Source organism: Acanthaster planci, linkage group LG03, assembly GCF_054643075.1.
Source record: "Acanthaster planci isolate LZ-2023a linkage group LG03, COTS_SCS, whole genome shotgun sequence".
Classification (NCBI taxonomy): Eukaryota; Metazoa; Echinodermata; class Asteroidea; order Valvatida; family Acanthasteridae; genus Acanthaster; species Acanthaster planci.
The window spans coordinates 23763939-23791685 of record NC_141779.1 but is presented as its reverse complement, the minus strand read 5'-3'; the positions used below and the strand labels follow the sequence as shown (position 1 = coordinate 23791685).

The 27747-nt window shown below is 40.2% G+C and overlaps 1 protein-coding gene across 6 annotated transcripts in view; it reads left to right on the top strand.

Annotated features, from left to right (window-relative positions):
• LOC110989403 (retinoic acid receptor beta-like) overlaps nucleotides 1–27747 on the top strand; it is a 91374-nt gene that overhangs the window by 24763 nt on the left and 38864 nt on the right. For 2 of the 6 annotated variants that reach the window (XM_087134597.1, XM_087134600.1), the window contains exon 2: nucleotides 12446–12505. Coding sequence is in view for 2 of the 6 variants with exons in the window: in XM_087134596.1 (XP_086990722.1) it covers nucleotides 17229–17253 (25 nt within the window). In the remaining 4 variants the exon portion in view is untranslated. Of the gene's footprint in view, nucleotides 1–12212; nucleotides 12316–12445; nucleotides 12506–16460; nucleotides 17254–27747 lie in introns of those variants that run through there. The other 4 variants (XM_087134599.1, XM_087134598.1, XM_087134596.1 and 1 more) reach the window with 4 other exon arrangements.

Below are 27747 nucleotides of genomic sequence, written 5' to 3'. Positions count from 1 at the left end.
TGCTAAAAATAAGATATGCAGCTTGTTTAGGAAATGGATGAAAGTTATTTTTCAGTTGACACGCCACAAAGGGAATCTCCACAAAGCCAGGCCTGCAAGCTGTAAATTAGATTGGATCATAAATATTTTACCTCTTGATTGAATTATGATTGGTTGTCTGTGTGGAGTCATCTACCGTATGTGGCGTCTGAATGGTTGGGGTTGATTTTTTGACAATTGTATGGTTGAACCTGCTTGCACTATTTGCCCACTCTGAGTGGACGCTGTGTGTCAATGTACTCAGTTCCCTTTGTGAAAGTACAGTGGCCACTTGTTCAGCTGCCAGTGGTTTGAGCACACTCTGTGCATCACTGCATGTGTATGGTGTACACCTAGAGCCTGCTTCCTCATGCTTGACATCATGAAAAACCAGTCAAGACTCAACATACGGTATCTGTGGTTTACATTTACACTAAACCTTGGGAAGATAAGGGTCCTAGGTTGAGGGAAAAATCTTGTTCTTCAAAAGCTTTTATGCACATTGGCAAGAGAGTGGAATGACTTGCAAGAGCAGATAACCTGGATATTAAAGCTTTCTGCAGTTGATAGGAGCAATCCCTCCCTCCCCCGCTCTGTTCTGAGTGATGCTCCTCAAGTTGAGTACATGTACCTACTGTGTCTAGATATTGTGGCCTCACATGTTTTCTGCTGAAATGAATGAGGGCAGTGTTTAAGGTCGTGCTGGAAGCAAGTGGCCGTGGTTGGGTACCACACACACATCAATGGGAAGTGGCTGCAGTCGCTAGCCAGTGGTTATCCACTGACCATCATGTTCTCAACTCTAGCCACAACTTTTGGACTGAATCTTAATAGAACTAAACCTACAGTGTACATGTAAATGCACTGGTACATTAGCTAGAAATGTTGGCTTCCATTTCAAATTAGTGAGCTTGAACCCTGGAAGGATTTGATACTTGAACATGAATTAGGCAAGAATGCCATAAAAGAAATGAACAGATATGGGTATGCAGCACATTTATTTTGTAAATTTGAGCCAAACCTAACCTACATGTACATTTTGCAGTTGCAAAATGCATTATAAACACTTGGAATCACATGCATATATGTTGAGTAATTGCCCAATCATGATATGGTATTCATTTTATGGCATGTTCTTCATAAAATGGACCAAAATGCAACTCCGGATGTCACTTTTCAAAATTTCTAAAAGAGTGACTTTGATCATGTAAAATACAAATTAGCACCTTCAGATTTATAAAAATGATTATTTGGGGATAATTAGGCACACTGTGCTCATTTGGTGGACATTTGGTTGGCTACCAGTGCAAATCAAATGGAGTTGAATTCATTTAAAGTTTTATGTCAAAGTGTTTACACCAGAGGACTTGATTTCAAAACTTCTCTCAAGAAGAAGGAGAATTCAGTATAATTTTTGACTGATGTATTTTAAAGCACCTAAAATATAACTAAAAATATAAACTGCAAAAAAAGGGCACAAAATTGATGGAAAATGGTGAGAAAAGTTTGGCTCTACCTTTCAACCACTGAAAATTATCTTTAAGTTTGGCTGCATCCAAAATTTATAATGACTACAGTGTGTTCCTTGCGAGAATGCCGAAAATACTGTCACATGTAGTGCTTGAAAATTCCTTGTGCAACATTCATTTTGCCACTTATTTTGGAGATATCCCCACTGAAAATTAAATCAAAATTAACAACTCTGAGCATTAGATTTTCATCATGAATTGTATTTTCTGTCTCGGATGTCTTTTTTTTTCGAACGTCATTCAGAATGACCAATTTTCTTTCAAGAAACCTTGGTCCGAAGAGAAAAATCGTGGAGCATCGCCACTCCTTGGAGGGGCTCATGAATATTAAATGCAAAAAGAGGGTCACTATCTGGGTTGATGTCAAAGGTCAAACAGGCCACAATGCAGGGGAACGTTTCTCTAACGGCACTGTGAGAGAATGACGGAAGCTGCAAAATTGCCACTACCAGTATTTTGGACTGCAGTTTTCGGAAACGTACTTGAAGTAAGTGTGGTTGGTCCAGTCGTAAAAGGATGATGGTTTGGCGGTTTTTTGCACTTTTTTAAAGCTTGTGTTGTACATTGATTTGGATTTTACTCGCTGGTTTTTTTTTTTTTTTTTTGCAGTTGATTTTTTGACACTAATGACAGAATCGAATGACATTTGCGACTGCCGACTAAGGGATCTTATTACTTGTGAGAGGTATTTTTAATTTCGTGATTATGGTTTTAATATGTATAAATATTATCACCTTTCACCATGTAATCTGTGTAAAATAACCGCAGGGATTATCACTCCTCGGTAAATTTTATTGGCTAGGATTTCAACAGGTTGTTGACGTCCGTCAAATATGCTGACGTTCGAGACTTTGATTAATTAACTCCAATTAAGTTGAAAGATGGACACGGTCATCATTGTTCCAGATACCAGCCATGACTTCCCTCATACATCAGACATTGGGAATTCATTCATTGCTGTTCACTTCAGGAGAAATGAACCCCCAAAGTTGAACATTATCTAATGGTCCATATCTTGAGAAACCTGCCTTATACAAGTTACATGTATGGTATCCTTACATGCAGATGGATATTAATACATGCAACAGCTGTTAATCATTTAAGGCTTAGGGAAAATTAATGTTTTGGTAATTACCCTGTAGTGTGACGTCTGGGCACCAGAAAAACACACAGACTGGCCTGCCTGTTCCACCTTGCATGGGTTTGAAAACTTTCATTTATACAAAAAAATGGATAATTAAAAAAAACTTGTTTGAAACATCTAATATGGTAAAGGGTTTTGCTTATAATATTCTGAACTTATTCAGAGTTCTGCTGAAAATCTGCTTAAAATACTCATTCTGTTAAATTTTCTGTCAAAAGCATTTTTTCCCCCAAAAGATTCTGTCAAATGTAGCCCAAAATCTGCTGAAAAGGTCACCATGGTAGGTGTGTTGATTTGTTATGCCGCCCTCTGTTGCTTGATGTTTGCCTGGAAATCTATTTTTTCTTTCAGAAATGTTGTTTTGGTACCGGTACATGCAGCCTTGCGAAGAGAGCCCCCTGGTGTTCAGTTTGACTCATTCCCGTGAATGTTACCAAGCTGTGTTTTATGGCATTTTATGGCATAACAATCTTCATGATGATGTCCCACTTATTGAAAGTATAACAGGAAGTCCAGGCAATACTGCCACTCTGAGTTCCTTTATTGCTTCAGAGATTTAGATTTATTGTCTGGGACTTGTTTATTTGGCACAAAGAGTTTCAGGAATTGGAACATTTCCGTGAATGAAGTTACAGTGATGGACATGACATGTATATTTAGACAGGCTTTTGTCTTGGATTAAGATACAGGTATCTGCCTATCCCTTCCTAGCCAAAGTGAAAAAATGTTTTTGAAACTGACACCCCCAGGTGCTACTGGTAAATGAGGCCATGTTTCCATTCTACCCTAGTATTTTGGAAGAAAATACGATTTAATCACCAGTGTTGCAGACTTTTGTCTAAAAAAATAGGGGTTTGTAAATTTTGAACAAGGAAACCTGTCTTTCCAAAATTGGCTTTGCCTGCCTTTAAGACAGTTGGCCAGGTGGCTATGTAAAATCCTTGTTCTATGATTAGACACTGGATCATACTACCCATAATTGTGCATACACATGTATATATATTTTTACATGGGTTCGTGTGTTTGACAGATATTTCTGTACTTCTCATTCTGCTCCAAAACCTGGCCGTGGTCTTTTTGACAAAATCTCTGAACTGTTGTCTTCTGAGCTGCATGTACATGTATACATGTACACATTTCAGTGTTAAAAATGTTTTTAGAAGTATGCAATTAAGGATTGACTTCTTTCCAAATGGCCTGCCAATAAGCCACTTGCGAGTTAAATTTGAATAAAATCTGGTACACTGTTTTATTTGATTGCACAGAAACATAACAATTTGAATCTCCCAGACTAAAGACACTTTTGCTATACCTTGTGATTCGGGGCAAGCTTTTGCATAGCAACCACCCGTCCCTGGAATGGACTGGCTCCTTTGTGCCATTCTTATCTCTTATGTGACTAAACAAAAGCTTGCCCCAAATCCCTAGGTGTAGCAACAGTTATACCCAGCAAGAAATGAGACCAAGGGGTACCCCCCCAACTGTTCAATCCCTATACACATTCCAGACTATTGTTACTTAACACATCCCCCAAGATGTCTGAAAGGAATTCCCCAGATTCCTGGGAGACAATGACCAACACAAAGCAGGGGGGGGGTTCTCTGCGTCTCATACCTTGCTGAATATGGCAACAGTGGTTGTAGTATGGAGAATTCACGATGTTATGTTCACATGAATTTAAAGAACTCAGTTTACCAGATTTTATTCCAAATGGCTTATTTAGTCCTGCCCACAGATTTGGAAAGAATACCTGCCTCGTCCTTGGGGCATCCAATTAACAACAAGCACCTGATGGTGATCTAATCCCCCACCAACGGTGCCACTGGCCCTGACCGATCAGCAGACCATTTAGGGAATCAAAAGCCAGCAGGGGCTGGAGCTGTCCAGACAACTCACCAGAGACCTTGCCCTGTGTGTGCCCCTGTCTGCGCTATGGGCTGACCCTGCCCTCAAAAATCCTTGGGGGGGCCAGATTAGACAAGGATATCTATTGACAGAGTAAAGCCTATATACATTTATGCAGTAGGTACGTCAGAACAATAATCAATACTGTCTGAGACTGGTCTGAGTTTTAGAGGTCTTTATGATGCAACTTCCCTTGAACGTGATGAATGGGCTCCTCAAGAATTTGCGTTTACTGTTCAAAGGACACCTTTTTTTCAAGTGTGTATTTTAATGTAACCACTGGTCATGTTGTGAAAACATTGCTTTTAGAAGTTAGATTGTATGCCAGCCATTTACATGTACTGTGTGCTTCAGTGAAGGTGCACTATAAAAATGAGAAACTTTAATTTCTTGGTCCAAAATGTAGGAGATGGGCATTTGCATGTCTGTCCAGTCTCTCCCAAAACCAATGTTATGGAGCTTCTGAGCACAGAATTTTACTGAGCAAAGCAAAGAGTTTCTTCAGCAGTAACAGGTTACTTGGTGATACGCTGCACTATTTACTTGTACATTACATGTACGTTTTGCCACTCACAGATGTTGCTGTTGATGGTCACTTGCGTAGCTAACCCATGCTCGCTGCTTTGCCCTGTGAAATTTGAAACCAACATTTTCAGGTACTCTAGGGTATTTGTGCAAGTAGGTTGACAACTGAGAAGGTTGTTTCAATGTGGACTCAAACTATGACATGCATGTTGTCACAGTAACAGTGTCTCACAAAATAACAACCATGCCACTATTATCTTTACGTACAAAAGGGTTTCCCTTCTTATTCATCCATGCTTGAACTGAGAGTTACATGTATGTATATCCAGAAATAGTCAAGTGAGTGCTACACATATGTTCACTTATCTTAATTCTAAATATAACTTCATGCTATCCCTAGAGCATTACATGTTCTTAATGATATACATGTACATGTACCTGAGCTGTACAGATGATCTTGCATGTACACGTATTCGTGGGCTTGTAACCTTACATATCTATATTATATCTTTGAGGACACCTCAATATCCAATGTGTCTGGCGCTCATTGATTTCCATATTGACTCTCCCAAATTGCTGAAGGATAAGGCCTTCCTGACTTAATGAGCCAGTCTGTTTAATCAGCCTATTGAAGCTTGTTTGCTAATGGGATGTGGCCACCAAGATGTGGTCACGTTCTGTTCCTGTTACAAGACCACAGCTGACTGTTGTGGGAGGGGGGGTGATGTCATCATGCTGCCTGTTAGTGCTGCTTGTGTTCTTGTAGTACCACTGATAAATTATTACCAGGTTTTTTTTTCAGGCTTAAGCAAATCTTGTGCTTAAGCAGCCATTTGAAATTTGAAAACCTGTAGCCTTGTGTAGGCCCAGCCTGTATGCACCTTTTATATTAAGATCAATTCTTGACTTGAGAAGCACTCAGTAATAGACATGTACATGTATGCCTACCCTTCTTTTTGAAGCATTTCACCAACTGACATGTACATTTACTGTATGATTAGGGTGCATCACCAGTACATGTGTACATGTATGTACATGTGTACCTTGAGAAAAGTAAATTAAAAATGTATTTACTGCTGATTCATTGGAGTTCTAGTTGCAGTAGTAGCTAGATATTGTAGTTATTGGCTGCAACAGGGCTCTGGATAAGAAAACACACACACACAAGTGTGTATTTGCCTGCAACTGGGGACCCCCTATTGTTCCTCTTTTGTTTGTACTTAAACTATTTTAGAAGACCACCGGTATGTTTTGTACACAGTTGTCAATCGGGGACCCTCTGTCAATCGGGGACCTTATTGTCCTCTATTGTTCAGGGTCCCCAATTGAATGCAGAAACAAACTCACACACACAAATCCTGTGTTTACAAGAAACAATTGAATTTTACAATTTTGGAAAGAAAAATATTACTTGAAAGGTATTTACATGTATGTGAAGAATATAAACTGTATGGGTCTTTTCACCAAGTAGGTCTGTAGACTGCAGAGTTGTGCAATAGCAGACATTCTCCACACACAAGCATCTGTTTTCTTCCCCTATGGTTGAAGGATACAGATGTTACGTATATTTGCAGTGTGTACAGTTGGTCCCATTCTAAAACAGCATTTGATGGGATATATTTAAAGCTGGTATTCCTCAATGGTCTGCACTTGAAACATCCTTCAAAAAAGTACTACCACTACGATGTACACTAATGGGTGTAATATTAACACCCTGCCAGCATTATTCAAAATTCTTTATATTCAATGCCATTGAACTCTCTTCCTGTCTCTATTCATCCTCTCAATTTCATTGAAATAGAACTCTCTCCTGTCAATTGTATCAACAAATCCCCTTGATTTTTGTTGAAGAAAAGGGTTCTTTACCTGATTTCCCCTACAGGCCAACTTGATAAACACGGGGAAGAAAATCCCACCTCGTGAGAAATATTACTCACAAATATAAGGCCTAGCGGGAATTTAGTTTTGAAGCGGGCCAGTAACTGCCAAAGAGCCCTCGTGCAAAATACAAGTTACGTAGGTTTATGTGCATTGTGTCAGAGTACATGCTTTCAATAAAGCCCTGTGTGCAAAAGTGTGACATGATTGAACCATGGCAACCTTCATTGTTTGCAGAACTAAGGAAAACCTTGACAGAATTTACTTTTGTTGCAGAAAAGAACACTTGGCACTTTTGGTAAACAGTTATTTCCTGTTTCACTAGACCCAACATGCACAGTGTGTGGGTTTCCAAAATATCACTTCAAAGGAATGTTTGAATAAGGCAAAGTGATTCGAAACCTTGATCAGAAATAGATTGTTGTGAACAACATTTTTAAAAAATATTGTATGCATCATTGTATTGTTTTATTCTGTCACATTTGCATTTTGTTCTGTTTTCATAGTCTATAAGACTCAACAAATTGGATAGTTTCACTGTTCTTTTTATTTGACTCCTTAACTTACGGTAGGTTCCCAGGCTGGACATGTGAGAAAGACCATCCTAACCCCAAGGCCCTATTTGCTCTTGCACATCCTCAATCCTACAGAATCCATCATTCGCCTTGCCCCCCCCTCCCCCAAATGTGTTCACCTGAAACCTCCAAAATTCTCCCTTGTTTCATGGATATGCTTCTTGGAGGGGTGACGCCTGTCGCAGTCCTTCAAAATCCTCTGGCAATTCCTGCCATTAAGTATTGGCAATGTGAATGACACCTATATCTTGGAGCAGCATGAATGATTTGACAATCGAGGTACATGTACCAGTATGAATTTACGTGTATGCGGAGCATAAGCCCACAAGGTCCAAACCAAGACCTTGACACATCCTTCTGCAATCAGCCACTCTTTTTTTGCCATTCATCCCCATTCATCCAAAATCTTCCAAAACTAACCAGAGGGTTTACTGGTAGGAGTATTGAGGGTGGTTAGGGTTTAGAATATTATGAGAACCGTGGTCCCCGGTCCGTGTCAACTTATAGTGGGCTGATGCTGTATGCGTTGAATGTACAGTTACGTGTAGGTCACTACACCATGCTCGATACTGAAGGCTCAGGAAGGTTCCTATAAAATGTATTTAGTGCACTGGGGTTTAGGGTTACACTAATTAAACTATGTTGAAGCATTACATGTACATGTATGCTGAGTACAAGTACATGAGTACATTCATTTTCACCGAATGTACCCTTCCATGACCTACATTGTATTTTCATTCATTTATGATGTCTTAGCCCATTTCTCTATTTACATGTTCATTGTATTTTTTACAGAGGGTGAACTACTTCTGACAAGTGGCTGAAGTCTTTAATGTCCTTGATTCAAGAAAAAACTTTCTTTATGACCTCTGGTCCCTTTTTAGCCATACCCTAGTAAGACTGTTTCCTTTTTGATGTGGTCAGTTTATAAATAACGTAATGCAGATTCAACGAAAAACGAGGGGATGAGGGAATAAAGAACGCATGTTTCACGCTTTGATGAAATTCCCACAATGGCCTTAGCCGGCCTGGCATTTCTGCGAAGGAGTGTTGCAAAAATATCACGGCGGCTATTTTTGACCGTGACAAAGCGTCCGTCCCGGACCAGATGTAGGTCAGACGAGAGCAAGTGGGGGAAACGGATGCAGTGGGCCCGCCATAAAGGAGGGAGGAAACGCAATGATCAAGATTATTTGGGAGAAGAAAGCAAGCTGAATGTCAGCTAAACATGACATTTGGCTCGGGTGCGAGCGCAGCAGGATGAGGCATGGTCAGCGCAAAGTGCAGATTTCCCCCGTAGCATTTTTCTGAGACAAGGAGGCCAACAGGGTGTCCTTTTTGAAAAAGGCGATTCTAGATAAGCTGTTTCTGATACTTTCCGGTCTGTCTGCGTAGACCTTTTCTTGTTATCACAAGCTTTCAGTGAATCAAGTGATCAGCATTTGACTTAATTGTGGGCGGGGTACAAGATGCAGATGTACATGCAGTGAATTTATTTGCGAGACCTTTTGATAAAAACAGTTACAATAGGTGCATTTTTTTCAATATCTTTTTGTTTGGACACGTTAAGCAGTTTGTGCTGAAGTTGTATCATTTCTGATGGAGATCCCCCAAATACAGTAGGAAATCATAATTCATCTGTAAGTAGGGGTTGTTCTGTAGGTAAGGATGGGTTGGGTCAGGAATGAGATTCTTCCGACTTCTGGCGGAAGTTCGACTTTCTTATTTTGACTTTGCGACTTTAATTTTAAGATCAGTCTTGTACATGTGCTTGAACTCCAACCATGGAAAATTGACATTTTAAGTGCCGATATTTACATATAATACACTTTCTGACATACTGTAGTACTTCAGAAATTTATTTTGATGTTCAAGTATCGCATATTATAACAATAAATGTTCTGGAATGAAATTTTCAAAACATGTTTTTCCTTACTATTTTATCTTCTCCTGTCACGTATTATTTTTATATTAAAACTGTTTTTTCATTCCTCTATAGTAGTACATACGTTAGTGGTACATGTACTTACGTTAACATGTTCTTGGGTGCGGTTCAGCATCATCAGCGTGTTACATGTTCGAGTTCTGCCCCAAGTTAGAACTGCAACATTACTGACACAACTTGAAAGACATTATTCATCGGGAAGGAGAGGGACGTACAAAGGAGATTGACGAAGGCCTTAAAATCCCATGGCGGTGGGAATGGGTGTAAACAAAATCTGGAAGAGTTTCTCTCTCTGAGTTCATTCGGAAATTGAAGAAGCTGGACAAAGTATTATGCCTCTGGTGCAATACTGATATAAACTATGCATCAAGGGGGATAAGGGCGATCATGACTCATGCTGAAACTTTCAAGAAAGTAGCTAGTATCACACTTAAAGAAAAGAATTATGTCATTGAAACCTGTTGGTGTTTCAGCTTTCCACTTGTTTACTTGTAGTTTTTACGTGTTTACAACTTTGGCTATTAGTGAGAACTAATAGCATGGTTCTCCTGAAGTCCTTAGCTGCATTGATGTGCATGCAGGTCATCCCTGTTTCTCAGTGCAGAAAGTCACTCCTTCCTCCACTAGAAGACCCTCCAAAAGAGGCTTGACTGTTTCCGGCCCTGGTCAGCTGCTTCGCAGCCACTGCTACTGCCCCCCCCTGTATTCAGAGATATGTTATTGTTCATGCTTAAAGGTACACCCTAGGGCCACATTGTTTGTGTTGTTCATCTCTCTTTAATGAGCACCAGGGGGACTCTGGGCATATTTTCTTGGGGGGGGCACCAGCTGAGCTCCCTTGATAAGGCCAGGTCCTTTTCTCTTCTTGTTTTGTTGATTGCCCACACCTATTCTGTTGGAGGGGAGTCCTGTTACATTCTCATTTGATGTGCTGTGTGTACCAGGGAGATACCGGTGCTGAAATCTGTGTTCCCTCCAAAAACTTTCTGATTTCATTGGTGAAACTTGTCAAAAGGGAAAAAAGTTTCTTCTTTCCCTGTCTCGTCTTTCCTTTTTCCCCTGATATTGTCCTTCTCTTTAATTTTTAGATTGAAGAAATTTTGTAATGATTTGGTCTACCCTTTTGTGCCCTAAAATAGTCCTCCTTTCCAATTTTGTAATGAAAAACTTTACAACTTGGAAAGGGAAGTACTGAATGATTTCGAATGTTGGGTAACTAGTAGGGCTTGCATAAAGGCCCATTCTTGATTGTGTACATAGGCATGCAGACTTCCAAGGACTATTGACTCACAGTACTGTTTGGAATGGGCTGAAATGCATGTTTATTTGGACAGCATATCAGATTGGCAGAGGTTATGATTTAGTCATCACTGTCCGTTCATGTATCCTGCCATTGATGTTCCTGAAGGTGAACAAGGAAGGGAACCTAGTTAATGTGCTTCAGGAATTTGACAGGAACACCAAACAAAGTACAGCCTTGGTGGAAAGAGGGGCCCTGATTGACATCTCCTTTGGACCATTGTGTCAGATTACTTTCATGATAGCTCTGCCCAAATTTTGGAGCTTTTCTTTTGGAAAGGAAGAGGGAATGGCATAAGAAGTGGTGCCCTTGCTGGACTTGGATTAAATGACTGATTTAAATTATTAATTAAATGACTATAATGACTACATGTAAATGTCATCACATTTGTCAAATATTTTTAAAAATTTGTCACAAAAACTTACTTTTGTTACATCAGAATTCAGCAACTTGTACATGGACTGTACTAGGATTCATTCATTTGGAACTTGAACACAGGGAATTGATCCCTTTCACTTTTTATCAGTTTGCTGCTGATGTGGTTTGCTTTCCTCCCTTTAAAAAACCCACAACCACCCCAACCCCACACCCCACTCCACCCTCACCCGGGGAAAAAGTCAGGGGGGGGGCTGCCATGACCACACTTCATTTGACTTGGAAAAGTCTTAAAGGATTTTGTGTTCACGTTAAATGTTTTTTCATGCAAAATGTTACTAATTGGTTTATTTGTACCAAACGTAAAAATAAGAGCATGCTTATGACTTTGTTTTACACGTGTTGGGCTGTATTTGGAAAAAAACCCAAACAAACCCTCAAAAAGAAAGTCCTAATTTAACTTGATTCAGTGGAATTGTTTTGTTGCATGTCTCGTGAACCAGGACTTACTAGTAGGTACATGTGTAATTCCAGGTTAATGGTCAAGCATCAATTAATTCAACACCCATTGAGCATCCTTCAATTTTTCCTGACAGACTCATCAAGTACAGTACCAGCAGGATTTTTTAAAGTTAGTCAAATACCCGCATACTTTTCAGTGAAGATCCTACTAGCCTCGCTCAGCAGTCAAGCGTGCCCAGTGGTCAAGCATGACTGACCTGACTGACCTTTTCATCTCAGGACTTGTCTGCATTCTATGCAAATGGAGCCAGGTGTTACGTAATCCCGTTGATGTCATGGGCAGCTGTATTATGATTCACAGTCAGCCCGCAGTGTGTGTGTATGAATATCTTTATTGCATGATGGTACTTACAACACCCAGTAACGTTTTTTCATCAATAGAAAAAAAAAGAGAGCATATTCAGTGGAGCGACAATTGGTGCATGGCGTAGCTTATCTGGTGCTAGATAACAGGGCCTGCAAAGGGTACTGCCGTTGAGCAAGATTCTATCCATTGCAGTTGTGTCTTTGTTGTCAGCAACTCGGAATCTCTTGCCATTCGTGTGTTTTCATGGTGCAGTGAACATTTGCTTCAGAGTTGCCTTGTGATGTATATTTTTGTATGCACAACCATTTTGCTTCATCACTGACGTGTAGAAAATATGTGACAGATTACAAAAAGGTCATGATTGTGTCTGTTTCCTTTGATCAGAAATTAAGTAATTGTAATCATTGTTTTTTTTCTTGCAGGTTCTGAAAAGTTCTTTGTTTGAACTATTCACTGGTAGAGCACATACATACATGTAGTTGGTAAGTCTCCCGATGTTTTCAATTTGAAAGGGCTCCGTGGAATTTTAATGTTTCCTTAAACCCTTTAAAATTAGGTATTGATTTAAAATAAAATGGTTTGAGTTAGCACCTTCATCTTTATAAAATGTCAGATTTACTTTTTAGTTTGCTTGTAACTGAAAAGATTGATACATGTGGATCAGAAATGACATGCTTTACTTGGTGGGTGAAAAAACCCTGATTGTTATATATGGGCCTGCCTATAGCAACATGCCATCTTTAATTTGCATCATGTGCTTGATGCACCTGTACAGTACAACCATATTTGGAATTCGTATCAATACCCAGTGTTGATTACATTGGATGTGTATTGTAGATATAAAGAATATTATGCATGACATATTTGCATGTACTGATATTTAAATACCGGTACATGAAGTCAGACATCTTTTTGATGGACACACATGCTTTAACAGGTGTAGGCTGCAGGCACATGGCCCAAATTTGATATAACTTGCTAAAATGTTGGACAACAGTAAGTACTCATTACTACATGTGGGGATAGCCTCTCAAGAGGGAATACCTTACAGTTCAAAAATAGTGAGAGGCTCTCCACAGAACTTAACGTAAAGTGTGTTTTCAGAACCTCGACTTAAAACCTTGATTGTGCCTTTCAGCTTTGGTTTTGGTGTCAATTGCATGACATTAAGCTGATCGCTTGAAGGGTGTTTCTCGGCTGACAGCTTCCATATGTAGAAAGTACTCTAAGTCCATTTCCTGCGGCAGAATGATGCCAAACTTTGGGATTTTTTCATTTGGTTAAAAAAAAAATTGCCAAAGAAATTGCTTCTTCATAGCATCTGGCCTGAAAGTCAGTAGAGTGTCAGTTGAAATTGAGTACATTGACATGCTCAGTAATAAGGTGAAGGACCTTTAGGAAGGCAAACACTGCATTGGAAGTTACATATAATCCCCGCGACCCTAACTTTCCAAATATTTCCTGTCAAAGAGACAGGACTGTTTGCAAACTGCATCTGACGAAGAATTTGAAACTGACCTTTCTCTGTTCCCCTGGCTTTTGCACTACTGTGTACCCCTTGAGAAAACCTTGCTGCTCCATTTATTGTGACAAGTTTTGCACATTGTGGACTTGTACTTTAAATTCTTATGCAAATTTATTTTTTACGAGTTTTTGTGAGTATTGATCCTACATTTTAATCGCACACTTCATGGAATATCCTTCATTTTTCTCCTATCCATGTAGTGTGCAAACACTGTTCGCAGAGTTGGTATGGTCCCAATGACTTTTACACAAATACATGTAGGTTTGTGCATACATCCATTCACAGTGTCAGCTCTCTGAGGCAAGGTGTCTTTCATTGTCCGAGGTACATGTATGTGTCCCAGAGGGCTGGCAATATGAGGAAATTGGGAATCAGACATTGACACCAACATTGACCATTTACATGTGAACTGATTCATTGATCGGCATAAAAACCGGATAGGAAAACCATAGAAGTAGCACGGACTAAATGCCACCAACCACAATTCATGTCTGGCTGTACAACTCATGTCTCATTTCTCCTCAAGAGTGTTTTTAGTAAATGACACACGAGAAGTTTTGTTCTTGTTTTCACAGAAAAAGACATGGTTTACCCAGTGGTAATTTCCGTACGTGATATTGAGTATTGTGGCTTCATGATGTTTTCTAGGTACATGTACATCTGACATCCACAAAAATTTGTGGCTCTGTTGGCATTTGAAATTAAATCAAGAATACTAATCATCTCAAGGGTGAGTACATGTGAGTATAATCCCTGGTGGACCGTTTGGAGGTTATGACTACAAGGGTTGTGCTGGTGTCAAATTTACAGTCTTGATACATTGGCACAAATAATGCTCATGGTATTTGAAAATTGCCATACAACACAAAAATTACAACCTGCAAAATTTTCGAGGGTTTGCATTCTGCAATCTGTACATGGCTATATTACAGTATTCATTTCGTATCAATACCCCATCTCACTAGATCAGGTCGCACAGAATTGTTGTTTGTCCAGTGCTGTCGGGACAACCCATGATTCAAATCTCTCAAGATGGCAGTTATGGGGGGGGGGGAACATGCAAGTACAGGGGTAACTGATGCAGTCAAAGCATTACGTGAGCCTTTTGACTTTGAGTCATAGTGGGGAATTCAAAATATCAGTTTGGGAAAGTTAAACTGTTGGGCTATGCAACAGTCACAGAGACCAGGTGATAACATTGCTCAAAATGCCAAGGTGCCCAGTCGTCATGCACTGTATACGTTTCACTGTACGTCTTTACATACACCATGTACATGTAGTCTGGATGTAAGTCTGAAAGGAATATTACTGTGATAAGACTGCAGACCACTATGCAGACTCTTGCATCCTACAGCAAGCCGAGGCAGAAATTTGTGCATGTTCAGTTCTTGCTGTCTAGCCTGAGTTTAGCCTGAGTCTAAATGATCACAGTGTGCACATGTACTAGTACATGTAACTCTGTCATGTGTTCATGAAAATCGGTTGAGAATGTGCTTCCATGTTGCGAAGTGTACGCATATACTTCTATGGCATATGCAACACAGCATGGATGTTGTATCAACCACTTCGTACCGGACCCATTTATCCATGTTGATTCTGTTGGGCCGGGTCAGTTTTTATTTTTTTCTGTTTTCAGAATTCTTTAAAAATTCATAACTTCATTTACTGGATGCTTACACCCACACAAATGACTGTCTGGTGGCTATTCTAATCTGACAGACAACATCTATTGATGCCCGAGTATTTCAGCCAGGCCTGCCACCTTGTAAAAAGAGCCCAGATTGTGCGGCATGTGTAATTTTCTTTTGTTCCCGAAACCGGCACAGTGCGCTGCTGACGTCAATAGGGGCCAGATTAGCGTGCGGAGTGCTGGAGCGCTTGTCCCTGGTGATAATCCGCTCCTGATGAATTACACAAACAGTGGTATAATTTTTCAAAACAATGACAGATTTCCTCTGCTATTGACAACTGAAAAGAGTTCGAAATTCCCAGCTGCTCGGTCTTTTGTTCCAAGTACATTTTTTTGTAACAAGGTCCAGCTCTTTTGTCCGATTTAGGGGAACCCCGGCAATACGTACAGGGCCAACGTCTCCGAAACTGGGCTCCCCGGCAGCAAGTGGTTACGTTGGCTTGTGTAGTGGCAACTTGTAGAGATGGACAAGTGTACACGTACCATATACATACAGTTAAACACACATCTCTTTTGGGTGGCGTACCATTTGTAAGTGTATCACCCTTGCTTGTTATGCTATATTGTACATAATTGCATTTAAGTTTTTTTTTGTACTGATGTTTTAAAAACTTTTCATTTATTTTGAGTCTCTTTCATTATGTTACTCGTAGCTACACTCCGAAGGCTAAGGTGTTTAATGGGGCATTTGCGGATGTTTGGTGGGTGGCTGTTCTTTCAGGGGTATTGGGTCCAGGGTCTTTTTAGCTTTTTATTGCATAATTTTTAGGCAATTTTATTTCAGTCTTACGGTCATAGTATTTGCGTGGTTTATTTATGTACAGCCTGTTTTAATGTAACATTAAATAGTACTATTATTTTATGGATGCATTCATGAAAGTAGACAACAGTCATTCAGAACCTGCATTCTTACTGATGTATGCTGCATGTTATTTAAGGTTTTCTATTTAAGCCATGGTGCTGTGTTGTAAACCTCACCTCCCTTTTGTGTTAGGCCAATGAGATGGCATCAAGTTACCCAGTGGGTGGGTGTCTGTGTTTACATTGTGCAAGGGAGTGATTTCCTACTGGCCTAGGGGGTCCTTGGACTTAGCTGGCCTTGAAATGCCATCTTGCATGGCCCGGCTGTGTGGGTATTTGTACACACCCAACTGTGTGGGTATTTATACACATGATGACAGAGCGGTAAAGGTCATCCATTGTAGGTTGAGCTGTGGTAGAGAGAGGCTCGCGCGTGTGTGTGTCTGCCCGCAGATTGAGGGCAGTCAGTAGACTCACCGGCCAGACTGCATTCATCGATCCACCAGACGAACTGGGCATGCACAGATGCTGGCAACAGCGCCACTCGCACTCGGCAACACTCTGCCATTCATCTTGGGTATACTCCTGCAGTTTGTGACCCAGGCCACATGTACAGTTTGTACATAGTCCTGTGTCGTGTGTGTGTGTTTCAGTGCAGTATTCCTTTCCCTTTTAGTTTTAGTCTAGGGAAGGACTAATCAGTTGTGTGATTCCAGTAAAATGGTCTGATTTTCTAGGATTACTTTCCATGACTTTGTGCTGCTGTGTGAAGCCGCCTGAATTTGAAACCAACCCGGCTGAGATGTACGTGTACGTGTATGGCTGTGTAGTTCTCTTCCAACGGCCTGCTGCTTGACCCTATGACTCTTGCCTATGATAAAGCTTGTCCACGCTGCTAGTCAGTTTGCACGTCAGCCAAGCTCAAGCTTTTTTCCATCTCCCATGTTGGATTTATGCGATTTTTGGCGTCAAGATCTCCATATGTGTTTCACCAGTCAGAACCCCCAACTTGGATAACCTCTTTCGGAAATTGGCTGACCAGTTACTGTCAAAGTTTGGTAGGTGTATTCTGTCTCGGTTGGGAATCTCTTACTGTACCTCCTGGCTTGGTCGTGAACATCTCCCCAGTTGGCGTCTCAAGCTTACCCTTCAAGTTTGTCTTCCTGCTTGTCTTCTCATATTCGATCAGATGCCTCTAAAGATGCCTGAAGCGCGTAAGTTTCATCATGTTGTTTCTTCTTTTTAGTGAGAAATCAATTACTCAGAATTTAGAAATGTTTCTGATTTTTAAAGAAGGAAGAAGAAATGTGTGAGGTACATGTACATGTACTGTACTTCTCCCCAACTTTGGAGTGATCAGATATTGAAGTACTGGTACATCTTCAAAGCACCTTTAACTTCAGATTTGGACTGGTTGATACTTTATTTGTAAATTTGGAAGTACAGAAATTTTTAATGTGTCTCTGAGATGAGGGTAAAAAAATTTTGAGAGTTAAAAATTCAAAATGAATTGCAAAAGAACTTTTTGTATTAAATGATAGACACAATCATTTAGGAAGTTGTAGCCCATGTGATGATGTGAGGCCAATCAAAACCTTTGATCAGAAACCAGGGTCTGTAGATACGAAACACTCTAGGTCATGCACAGGTACATTTACGTGTATCTTGTGGATGGGGTTGTACCCTAACTTGAACCACCCAATAAGAATGATGGTGGAACAACCAGCCCCTGCCAGCTGAGGTTGGTTAGCCTCGAAAGGTTAACAGTCTCATAAGGGCACCCTTTTTATATGATTCTCGTATCTTTGTACAATTAAGGGAGGGTCAGTTGGTTGGTCAAAAAAAAAAATCCATGCTGCTGCCATATAGATGAATGAATAAACCAGGCAAAGTACACTGTGCACACTTGGTTTTATATTGAATACCATCAGTGTCTTTTTTTCTAGCTGAGTACAGAGATTTTTTTTTTTTACATAACAAAATACCTCATTGGAGTCAGTGTCAAGACGGCGTATGGTAATCATGTGTCCAGTATGTACCATATGTACAGTACACAGTGCCTTTATATTTCGATTTTTCCTATGGTGTTCCCTATATGTAGTACATTGGATGCGGTACGCTACTGCTTGGTCTGGTAGTGATGCCGTACCTTGGATTTTAACTGTTGATGCATTGATAGGGGAAATCGTATTGCCCATGTATATTTTCAGGCTTTTTTTTTGGGTACTGGTCATCACGATGTACTGTTTTTTAGTAGGCAAGGTCCTCTCAGCAGGGTCAGTAGAAAAAAGTTTGCTTTTCTTGAGGTTGGGAGCCAACCATAGGGTCAGTCGGAATTTTAAAAGGGTGCCCTTATGGCAAGCTTATCCCCAGTGGTTATGTGTGTGGAAGGCCAGTTCATTCCCCTGAAGTGTAATTGTGGTCTGAATAGAATTTGGTCAAAATCAAGCAGCTGTTTCAATCAGTGACGCTGGTAGTGACAATTTTTCTTTTCTGAAATGAATCAGGAAGGGACATTCAATTCATTAGGATGTACATGTACGCTGTTGATTGAATTATTGGTTGGGGAGACAGAAACTTGGACATTTGGTCTTGCTCTCTGCCAGTGAAATTTCCAATAAAAAGCACTGTATACTTACTGCTGTCCGAACGCATATATGAGAAAATTGATGAGCTTGCTCAGGTGAGACTCTGACCTGTGACCTCCTGCTTTCGTGTGCCAGATTTAGACTTCTGAACCACTTGATCCTTGAGCTTTCAGGGGGTCAGTTGGTTTGTTTGAAACTTTATATTTAAGCAGTTGGCCCAGAAATCATTGACTGTTTCAGTTTGATCTTTTTATTTTCTGAAGTGTAAATTTGTGTATGTCAACCTTGTGACAAAGTACATGTATGCCAGTGAGTTCACCTGTTTGCCCTTTGTGGGGATACTTTGGTCTAACTGTACTTTTGTCATTGATACTGTACTTAGTATGATGCAAACTTCCATAATTAGTGCTACAAAAAGCTCAGAAGAGATGCTAGCTGTTGACATGGAGTTTGCAAAGGGGCAAGGAGGGATAATGGATCGCTTACAAATTTGTTTCCAATTAACCTGTTTCCATCCCTAAGTTCAGGTTAATTATTCACGTGGGCCAGTGCATTGCCACCTCACCACTGGCCTTTGGAACCTTTGCAATGCAGACAGCACGTGCACTCTGGTCAGGCGCTCTGTTTGTTTGCCATGCATGCTGTCAGACCTATCATGTAAAAATGCACATTTTAAATGCATTTTTTGTACTGAGAATGACTAAATGCATGAAAATTGTGTATCCTGTATTTATAAAAAAGAATTTCCCACAGCTTTTGTCGACAATAGTAGGACGTGTCAGTAGGCAGAAAGTTACAAACAGATTTATTGTTCAATTAATACCGGTACATGCATTTACCCAGCTGCTTAGCTTGTCAGTTTTTGCTTGGGGAGGGGGGAGATTGTTACGAAATTAATTTGTGTCTAAAGAAAGACCTACAGTGATTGTATTCCAACCATACATGTATGAAAAATGCACCCAAGGGACAAATTTCTTAATTGCATTTCTTCATTTTGGCAGACAATGCAACATTGCTACATGCACATACACATACGTGTAGGTAACAACCTGTTTCTTTCGCAGTATTTCCTTCAAGCCTGCTCTGCACTGTACTTTGGTGGCTAAATTGATTATCTAAATTTTTAAAAATGAACAGCCTGCACAAGTCTAGTCAGTTTTACATAAACTAATGGGAGAATTCACTATCAAGTTGCATTCCTTTCCAAACACACATTGGGTCGACAAATTTCGCGCACTGTGATTGGCCAACGTGTTGCAAACTCTTGGATGTGCACTATTGTGAAACACCTGGATTGCGTTCGTGTATGTATGGGTCATTTTATAATTGAAGGGTCCAATTTTTGCGTGTGACCCTGTCACATCTGACATATTATTCTGTAAGTTCAGAACATACATGTACATGTATTCTCCAAATTATCAGTGCCTGTCAAACAAATAGAAATAGTTTGAAATGAATTTCAATGATATTTCCATGTCAAATTACACAGGTCAGCTGTAGCATGGACACAAAAATGTCACACTTTTGGACCCCGAATTTACAGAATGATCCATATCCTGTTTGATTTGAAGATTATCAATGTGGAATGAATTACCTCTTGCCTCCTCCTCAAGCTCTAGTGTAAATGTATCACCTGCAGGGGCAGCATGGGGATTCTGGCTGGACAGGGCCGGGCTTTAAATTGCATGGGGAGAAAACGAGAGCAAACTTCCTGTCGACCTTCCCCTCACCAGCTGTAAAGGTTGCACTGACCTACATGTATGTGTACCGTTTGCCTCTCCCCTCCAAAGAGTTAATTGACGTCAGAACGTGTATGCTACAATGTGGTCTCTTGGATAATTGATCAGCGACCTTCTGGTGACATCTTAGGCTTGCATACGTAAATGTGCAGAGAAAGTGAGATGGTTGAATGTTGTCCCGTGGTAGCATATTGGACATTTATGCCAGGAGGACCAGGAAGTGGTTGATGTCCTTTGTTCAGCAGTTCCGTAATGCCCATGACGTGCTCCTTCAAGAATATTCTTAAGAATGAACACTCATGCGTCAGTGTGTTTTTGCATGAATTACCCACAAGAATGGAGTGTATTCTGTATGAATTTGTGATGCATAAACGTAGGTACATGTACATGTACATTGTACCTGTGCAGTGTAGGATAACGTACTTGTACCGGAGTGCCTTTTACGGTATATACCGTACATACACCTGTATTGTACAATATATCGTCATGCACATTTACATACAATGCTCATTTTAAACAATGATGTATCATACCGGTGTGTAAAGATGGACAGTGCACATGTACATGTATGTGTACATTTGTATACCGGTATATTCCTTAAAATGTGTATGGACACAACTAATTGAGTTTCCTTGAGGGTATTTGCACGCACACTCTTGCCAAATTAGGCAGAAAATGTACGTGTGCTGGTACAAGTTCATTTAGACAAGTTGTTCATTTAAAGGGGAAATGCATGCAGCTGTGGTTGTACATTAAAAATGAATTGATGGAATTTTCATACAAAGCTGCTCAAATTTGGGCATATTTTCTGAAGTAAAAGTGGAAATTACTCTTCGGGGGCAACTGTTGAATGTAATGGTACACATGTAGGTATTCATGTTATACATGTACAGGTACCAGTAAGTTCACCACTACATGTACATGTACAGGCACCAGTAAGTACACCACTACATGTACATGTACATGTAGAGGCACCAGTAAGTATACCATTACATGTACATTTACATATACAGGCACCAGTAAGTACACCACTACATGTACATGTACAGGCACCAGTAAGTACACCACTACACGTACATGTACAGTGTACATGTACATGTACAGGCACCAGTAAGTATACCATTACATGTACATGTACAGGCACCAGTAAGTACACCACTAGACGTACATGTACATGTACAGGCACCAGTAAGTACACCACTAGACGTACATGTACATGTACAGGCACCAGTAAGTACACCACTAGACGTACATGTACAGTGTACATGTACATGTACAGGCACCAGTGAGTATACCATTACATGTACATGTACAGGCACCAGTAAGTACACCACTAGACGTACATGTACATGTACAGGCATCAGTAAGTACACCACTAGACGTACATGTACAGTGTACATGTATATGTACAGGCACCAGTGAGTATACCATTACATGTACATGTACAGGCACCAGTGAGTATACCACTAGACGTACATGTACATGTACAGGCACCAGTAAGTACACCACTAGACGTACATGTACATGTATCATAAGTATATTCTATTCATACCCTTTACTTTTTGATAGTCTTTTTAAGGATTGTCCAGTTATACTACTATATATTATACCTGTACATGTGGGCCTAATATTGCCTGCTTGATAACAATGTGGTACATGTGCCTGTTCAGTACATCTGTCTTTTCTAGAATGTCTGCATTTATTTCTGTGCGATAATCCAAATTGGAATCAGCCAGCTAGTACACCGTATGTAGTGCTTGCCTGAAGTACGTGTTTTGTGTCTGCATTCATTTCAGACTGTGTGAAATTCCAAAGTATAGCATTTCTCATTCTCAGAAATAGGTGAAGCAGTATGGGACCAAACAAACATAAATGGGCCAATGATACAGGCGGCTTGACAACCTAGCAATGCTAATATTGGGAAATAATCCCTCCTTGTCCTTACACAAACTGATCCCTTCCTTCCCACGGCACGACCCATTCATCATTCCATTTGGTTGACCAGTCTGGCTTGTAGGAAGTTAAAACTTTCCCCCCCCCCTTAGTCCTTCCACTAGACACTTAACAAAAAAAAAAAGGGTTCCCAGCTTTGTTCAATTCAGGTCATGCACCCATATCAAGTGTTTGGCTTGGTGGGGCCCTTGTCCAATAAAACCAACCAATCAGAACAGAGCAGCTTATGACACCATTTTCAACCAGATTTACATACATGTTTGTACATGTACAGCATGTGTTCTACATTTAACTGCTCAGTAGACTTTTTTTCTGAGTGTGAAGTGGATATAGTCTGAAAGCTTGGTTAACTATACAGCTGGCTGGCCGCATCTCTGTCAGAGATTAGGAGTACATGTAGCATTAAAAACTATTTGCTGCAAAATGCAGTATTATCCAGGCTGAAGGTATTAAACTTGTAAAGTAATGAATGCTAACTTGAATTCGGTGTATAGAAGTGTTCAAAGCAGGATTTACCAGTCCCCTGGTTGGACTTGAAATGATTTAGATTGTAAGTGTGCCTTTGAAATCATAAAAAGTCATATTTGAGCAGACACGTACTGGCACATGTACATGTAAGTTTGGAAAACTACAGTACATGTACATGCATTGTTTCAACTGTGGCAGGTTTTTGTGTGGAGTGTCCCTTGACAGAAAATCTGAATATGTACATGCATATGTATCTGCGAGGCATCCGAAAGGATGCGTAGTTGCCAGTACTGATTGTATAATTCCAGCACTTCCACTTCCATCCAGAAACACAAATGGGCAAATTTATCACCAGGTGATACCCCCCTAGCTAGTTATGCCACTGCTTTGTACGCTGCTGTCAAGATAATTTTCTTTCATCCAATGGTACAAGTATTCTTCTTGTTCCCAGACTTATCATTGCAGTGGGTTGAAGGTCAAAAGTACATGATAAATTACTCGGTCTGTGTGGTGTAAGTTATTTCAATCTCAAATGTCACTTTTTGACTTAACCCCAACCGTACATAATACTAAAAAACCCTGTTTGCCAACTGATAAACAAAAATATGACTTCATCAGTTGAAACTCACATGCACCAGCATAATTTGTCACGGAAACGGCGAAAAGCCGCAGACAACACTGGTAACTTTTGCGCAGTCACATATTGAAAGAATGTCATGTCGGTGTCCATGCTTGCCTATTGGAAATATAACATGAAGATTCAGTTGCCAGCATTGTTTCCAGGGGGTAGGGGGTAGGGGAAGGGTGGAGAGGAGACAGAGTAGTCATCAGCAACAAACTGATAAACCATTAACATTGGAAGGGGGTTGGTTTTTTTTTGGGGGGGGAGGAGTATGATAAGCGTCTTCGTCCCTCCTCCCTCCCACGATACCCTTGATTACACCTACTAGTACTGTACATGTACATGTTCTGTTACATGTATGCTGTAAGCTCACATGTACAGTACATATACACATTATATGTACATATACTGAATCACAGATACATGTACATACATGTATGTACCGGGTACAGTAGCATTCTACGTCACTGGTACATGTTTCAGTACTTGCATGTGTCTAGTCGTTCATGAATTTTGTGAAAAACTGCGAAGTGCACACGTGTACGCCCCATTGACGTTGATCTACATGTATGGCATATCCAGATGTATCAGAGCATGCAAAGTTCTTCACAGAGATTTGAATGTACATTTCCACATCTATAATGTGCCGTACCATTTAACATCCTTCAGTCCCCTGTACGCTACGTTACAGTGCACAATGTACGTGTACACTGCGGTGAACTCACAAATTTCTTTCCAGGCTTTGCATAAAAGAAGCATTCTCTGTCAACACCAGCTCAGTTTTGCTAATTTTTGTCTGACCTTCAAGAGGGACTGTGAAAGAGAGAGACAGAAAGAACCCATCGCAATCAGGGAAAGTGCACCGCAGCGGGTCATACAGAGTTGCAGCGTCTGATAATTTATTCAATGGAATCTAGTCACGTTTCCATAGTTTAGCATTTAGGATTGCCACAAGAGACCTGACTTGCGGTACATTAGCTGCCTTGCTCTTCCAGTACCTCCTTGAATGCAGCACTGACACGTGTGCATGTTTCTCATCAACTATTGATAGGTCTGAATGGACAACATTTAATTTTTTTTTATACTGTGGGACTTGAGGTGTCCTCGGCTGAGATTCTTCCAGTGTTGTGTCTAAACAGGTTCACTGTTATAATTGTTTGCATTTAGTGACCAGCACTCCAACTGCTGGTTGTTACATGAACTGCATTTCCACAAGAAAAATCAATGGAGACCCCTCTACCGGGTAATTTCTGCGCATTTAATTTAAAAACTACTGGCAAATTAACACTTGTTTTGAGCTGTATAAACAAACAAAACAAAAACTACAGCAGAACACAAAAACAAAGAAATTTTGAAAAAGGAATTTTCAGACAAGCATAAGTGCTGCCTGCTAGCTATTGGTAGATCCTTGAGTACACTTGCCGGTTAACTGAAAGCATTAATTATTCATAATTAAATTTGCCGGGTGAATCTCTCTTTTGTACTTATTTTTCTTAATTCCACAATGACACAGTAAATTAAAACATACCAAATCATTTGAGAATTTTACAACAGTATTTTGTCAGTGTCTGACTATGATTCGCCGTGTGCTTAGCAGAAGGACGTAAGCAGTCAGTGTCTGACTATGATTCACCGTGTGCTTAGCAGAAGGACGTAAGCAGTCAGTGTCTGACTATGATTCGCCGTGTGCTTAGCAGAAGGACGTAAGCAGTCAGTGTCTGACTATGATTTGCCGTGTGCTTAGCAGAAGGACGTAAGCACTTAGGCCCTTTTTTCTGGGAAGCATGATCCCCGCGAAAAAAACGTTTACCAGCAAAAGGACGTATGTATGCAACTATTTTATTTTAATGAAATATGAAGATTTCTTGGCAAAATAAAAAAAAATTCCCAAGTCCTTTAATAAGTTGTTCAAAGGTTGCTTTTTTGTACAGCCTGTGTTGATTTTGTAGTAAATTATATCCATTTTTACTAAATAAAGACAGTGTCTTTCTTATGCCCTTTTGTGGGGAACATTTTTTTTGCTGTGATCATGTTTCCAGGCAAGAGGGCGTAAGCGCACTTACGCCCTTCTGCCGGGCACCTGACGAATTCTGGTTTCCCCTACTACTGTCTATCTGCTGTGTTCCCATGACCTACATTCTGTGGCTATGTGGTCTAATCAGACATAGTCCAGAAGAGATTTAAAGCCTTCCTTCTGCTGCATGGTTTATTATTAGTCTTGACGTTTCCCAGCACTAAGTACAGGTGTAGGGCCCCACACAAAAAGTACGCTTCTGTTAATATTCCTGGTCGGGAGTTAAGCTGGTGAAATGCTGGGGGTAGTTTTTATCCTCGGTGAAAGTCGCACAACTTGTGAGAAAATTCTGAGGGGGGGATTTGAGGAGGTTAACATGAGCGCAAGAACTTTTTGCAAATTCTGTATTTTGTACATATACGGATGGTGACATACATGGACATAAAGGTACTGGTACATGTACATACATGTATGTATGACAGGCCAATTGCGATCTAAAGTGGTGTTCATTCATGGACATTTGCTATACCAGAACCACACACATTAAAAGTATCCGTACACTGCACCGGTACACTGTGCATGTAAGAAATCGTGTTCATGTACATATACAGGTATGCTTTTGAAGGTGTACATCTATGTGTACATCTAGGCACTGTTTTCAGTCATGTATGTACATGTACATTATGGAACATAAACATACAATCAACATTATTCATTTGTCACTTAAGGGCCAACAGGTTGTTACAGTATAAACTACATGTACAGTACATGTACATGTACTGTACCTGCACAGACGCATTGATTTTGCAGCACTCCAAATACCTTCAATAAACTCATTTCATGGCTGTGCCCTCCGGACAGAGTTTAGAGGGGGGCTAATTTATTCAGGTGTTCCCTCTTGACCCACAAATGCAGTGATCTGAGGATTAAAGAAAATTCACCTGGAATGCAGAGTTCTCTGATCTCCCCCCCCCCAAGCTGGTGCTTGGTGTTGCTTAAGTCCTGCCATATCAGCAATCTCATGAATTACTCCCAACCCAAATTAATTGCATTAACTGAGCCAGGAAGTGGAACGTGCCAAAATGACACATGCGGGGTCTTGGCACCTGATGACCTTTTGACCCCCAAACTCTGTTTCTTTTCTTTAAACAGACTCACATAATTTTCAAACCTAAGTGGATGTACTCGCACATGTACATATTTTGTACATGTACTGGATTGCAGGTGCAAAACGAGTAACTTTACAATTACGAGTGGATTTACATGTAGCTTTTTTTGGGGGGGGTAGAAAAAGAAGGAAAAATGAAACTCGGCCTCGAAATGTGATACCCACATTTGAATCCTTTTGAAATTCAGTATGCCTTGAACATTCTATACTTACCAGGTATACCCGTACTTATTCATTGTTTACACGTGTGGAGCATGTGTGGTAATGTACTTGTAGAGTAATTGTTTAGTATGGTATTGTGGCTCCTGTTTGGTTAGATTTGTTGAGGTTGTTCAATTTGTTGCTGGCTTGCTGATTTTCATACCCAATGCCCTTTCCACAACTTCTGATTTCTCTGCCCAATAGGTGTGTGTGCATGTAGGCCTATATCATGCACACATCCTTTCCATGAGCATCTGTGTCACATGTATTGCTACCCAATTCCCTTTCCACAACTTCTGATTTCTCTGCCCAGTAGGTGTGTGTGCATGTAGGCCTATATCATGCACACATCCTTTCCATGAGCATCTGTGTCACATGTATTGCTATGTGATCAGGCCAGATGTGTGAATAAACTGTATTTAGTCATTTCACACCATGCTTCACAACTTATTATAGGGCTGATGAAACATTGGCTTCATCCACCAAACGGTAACTCCCATTGGTGGACATGTTATTCCTGGCCGTAACTAATACTTTATGACAGAGCCGTAGATTGACATACATATATAATGCACCTGTACATTGTACATGTTTCTCTGGCCTGTTTCATATTATTTTTTTCCCTCTAATCCATGATAAATAACTACATATAGGCTTACACGTACAAGGCAAGATAAAATATAGTGGGTTTTGTTACCTTTCAGGTTGAACCTTGTAACCTGGTACGCGTGTGACCTGTGACCCTTGTGCATGTTGGGACGAGATGGAAAAAAAAAAGTAATTTCATCCTATTAAATAGACAGCAGGTGTTCAATTGTTTCCCACATACTGGAGGAATACACCAAATATTATTACATATTTTAGGAAAGAGCAAAGGTTCTTCTTGAAACAACAAACCTGGAAATAGCTTTGAAATAGCCTCAATGTTGAATATTCATGAATCATGCAAGTTTAA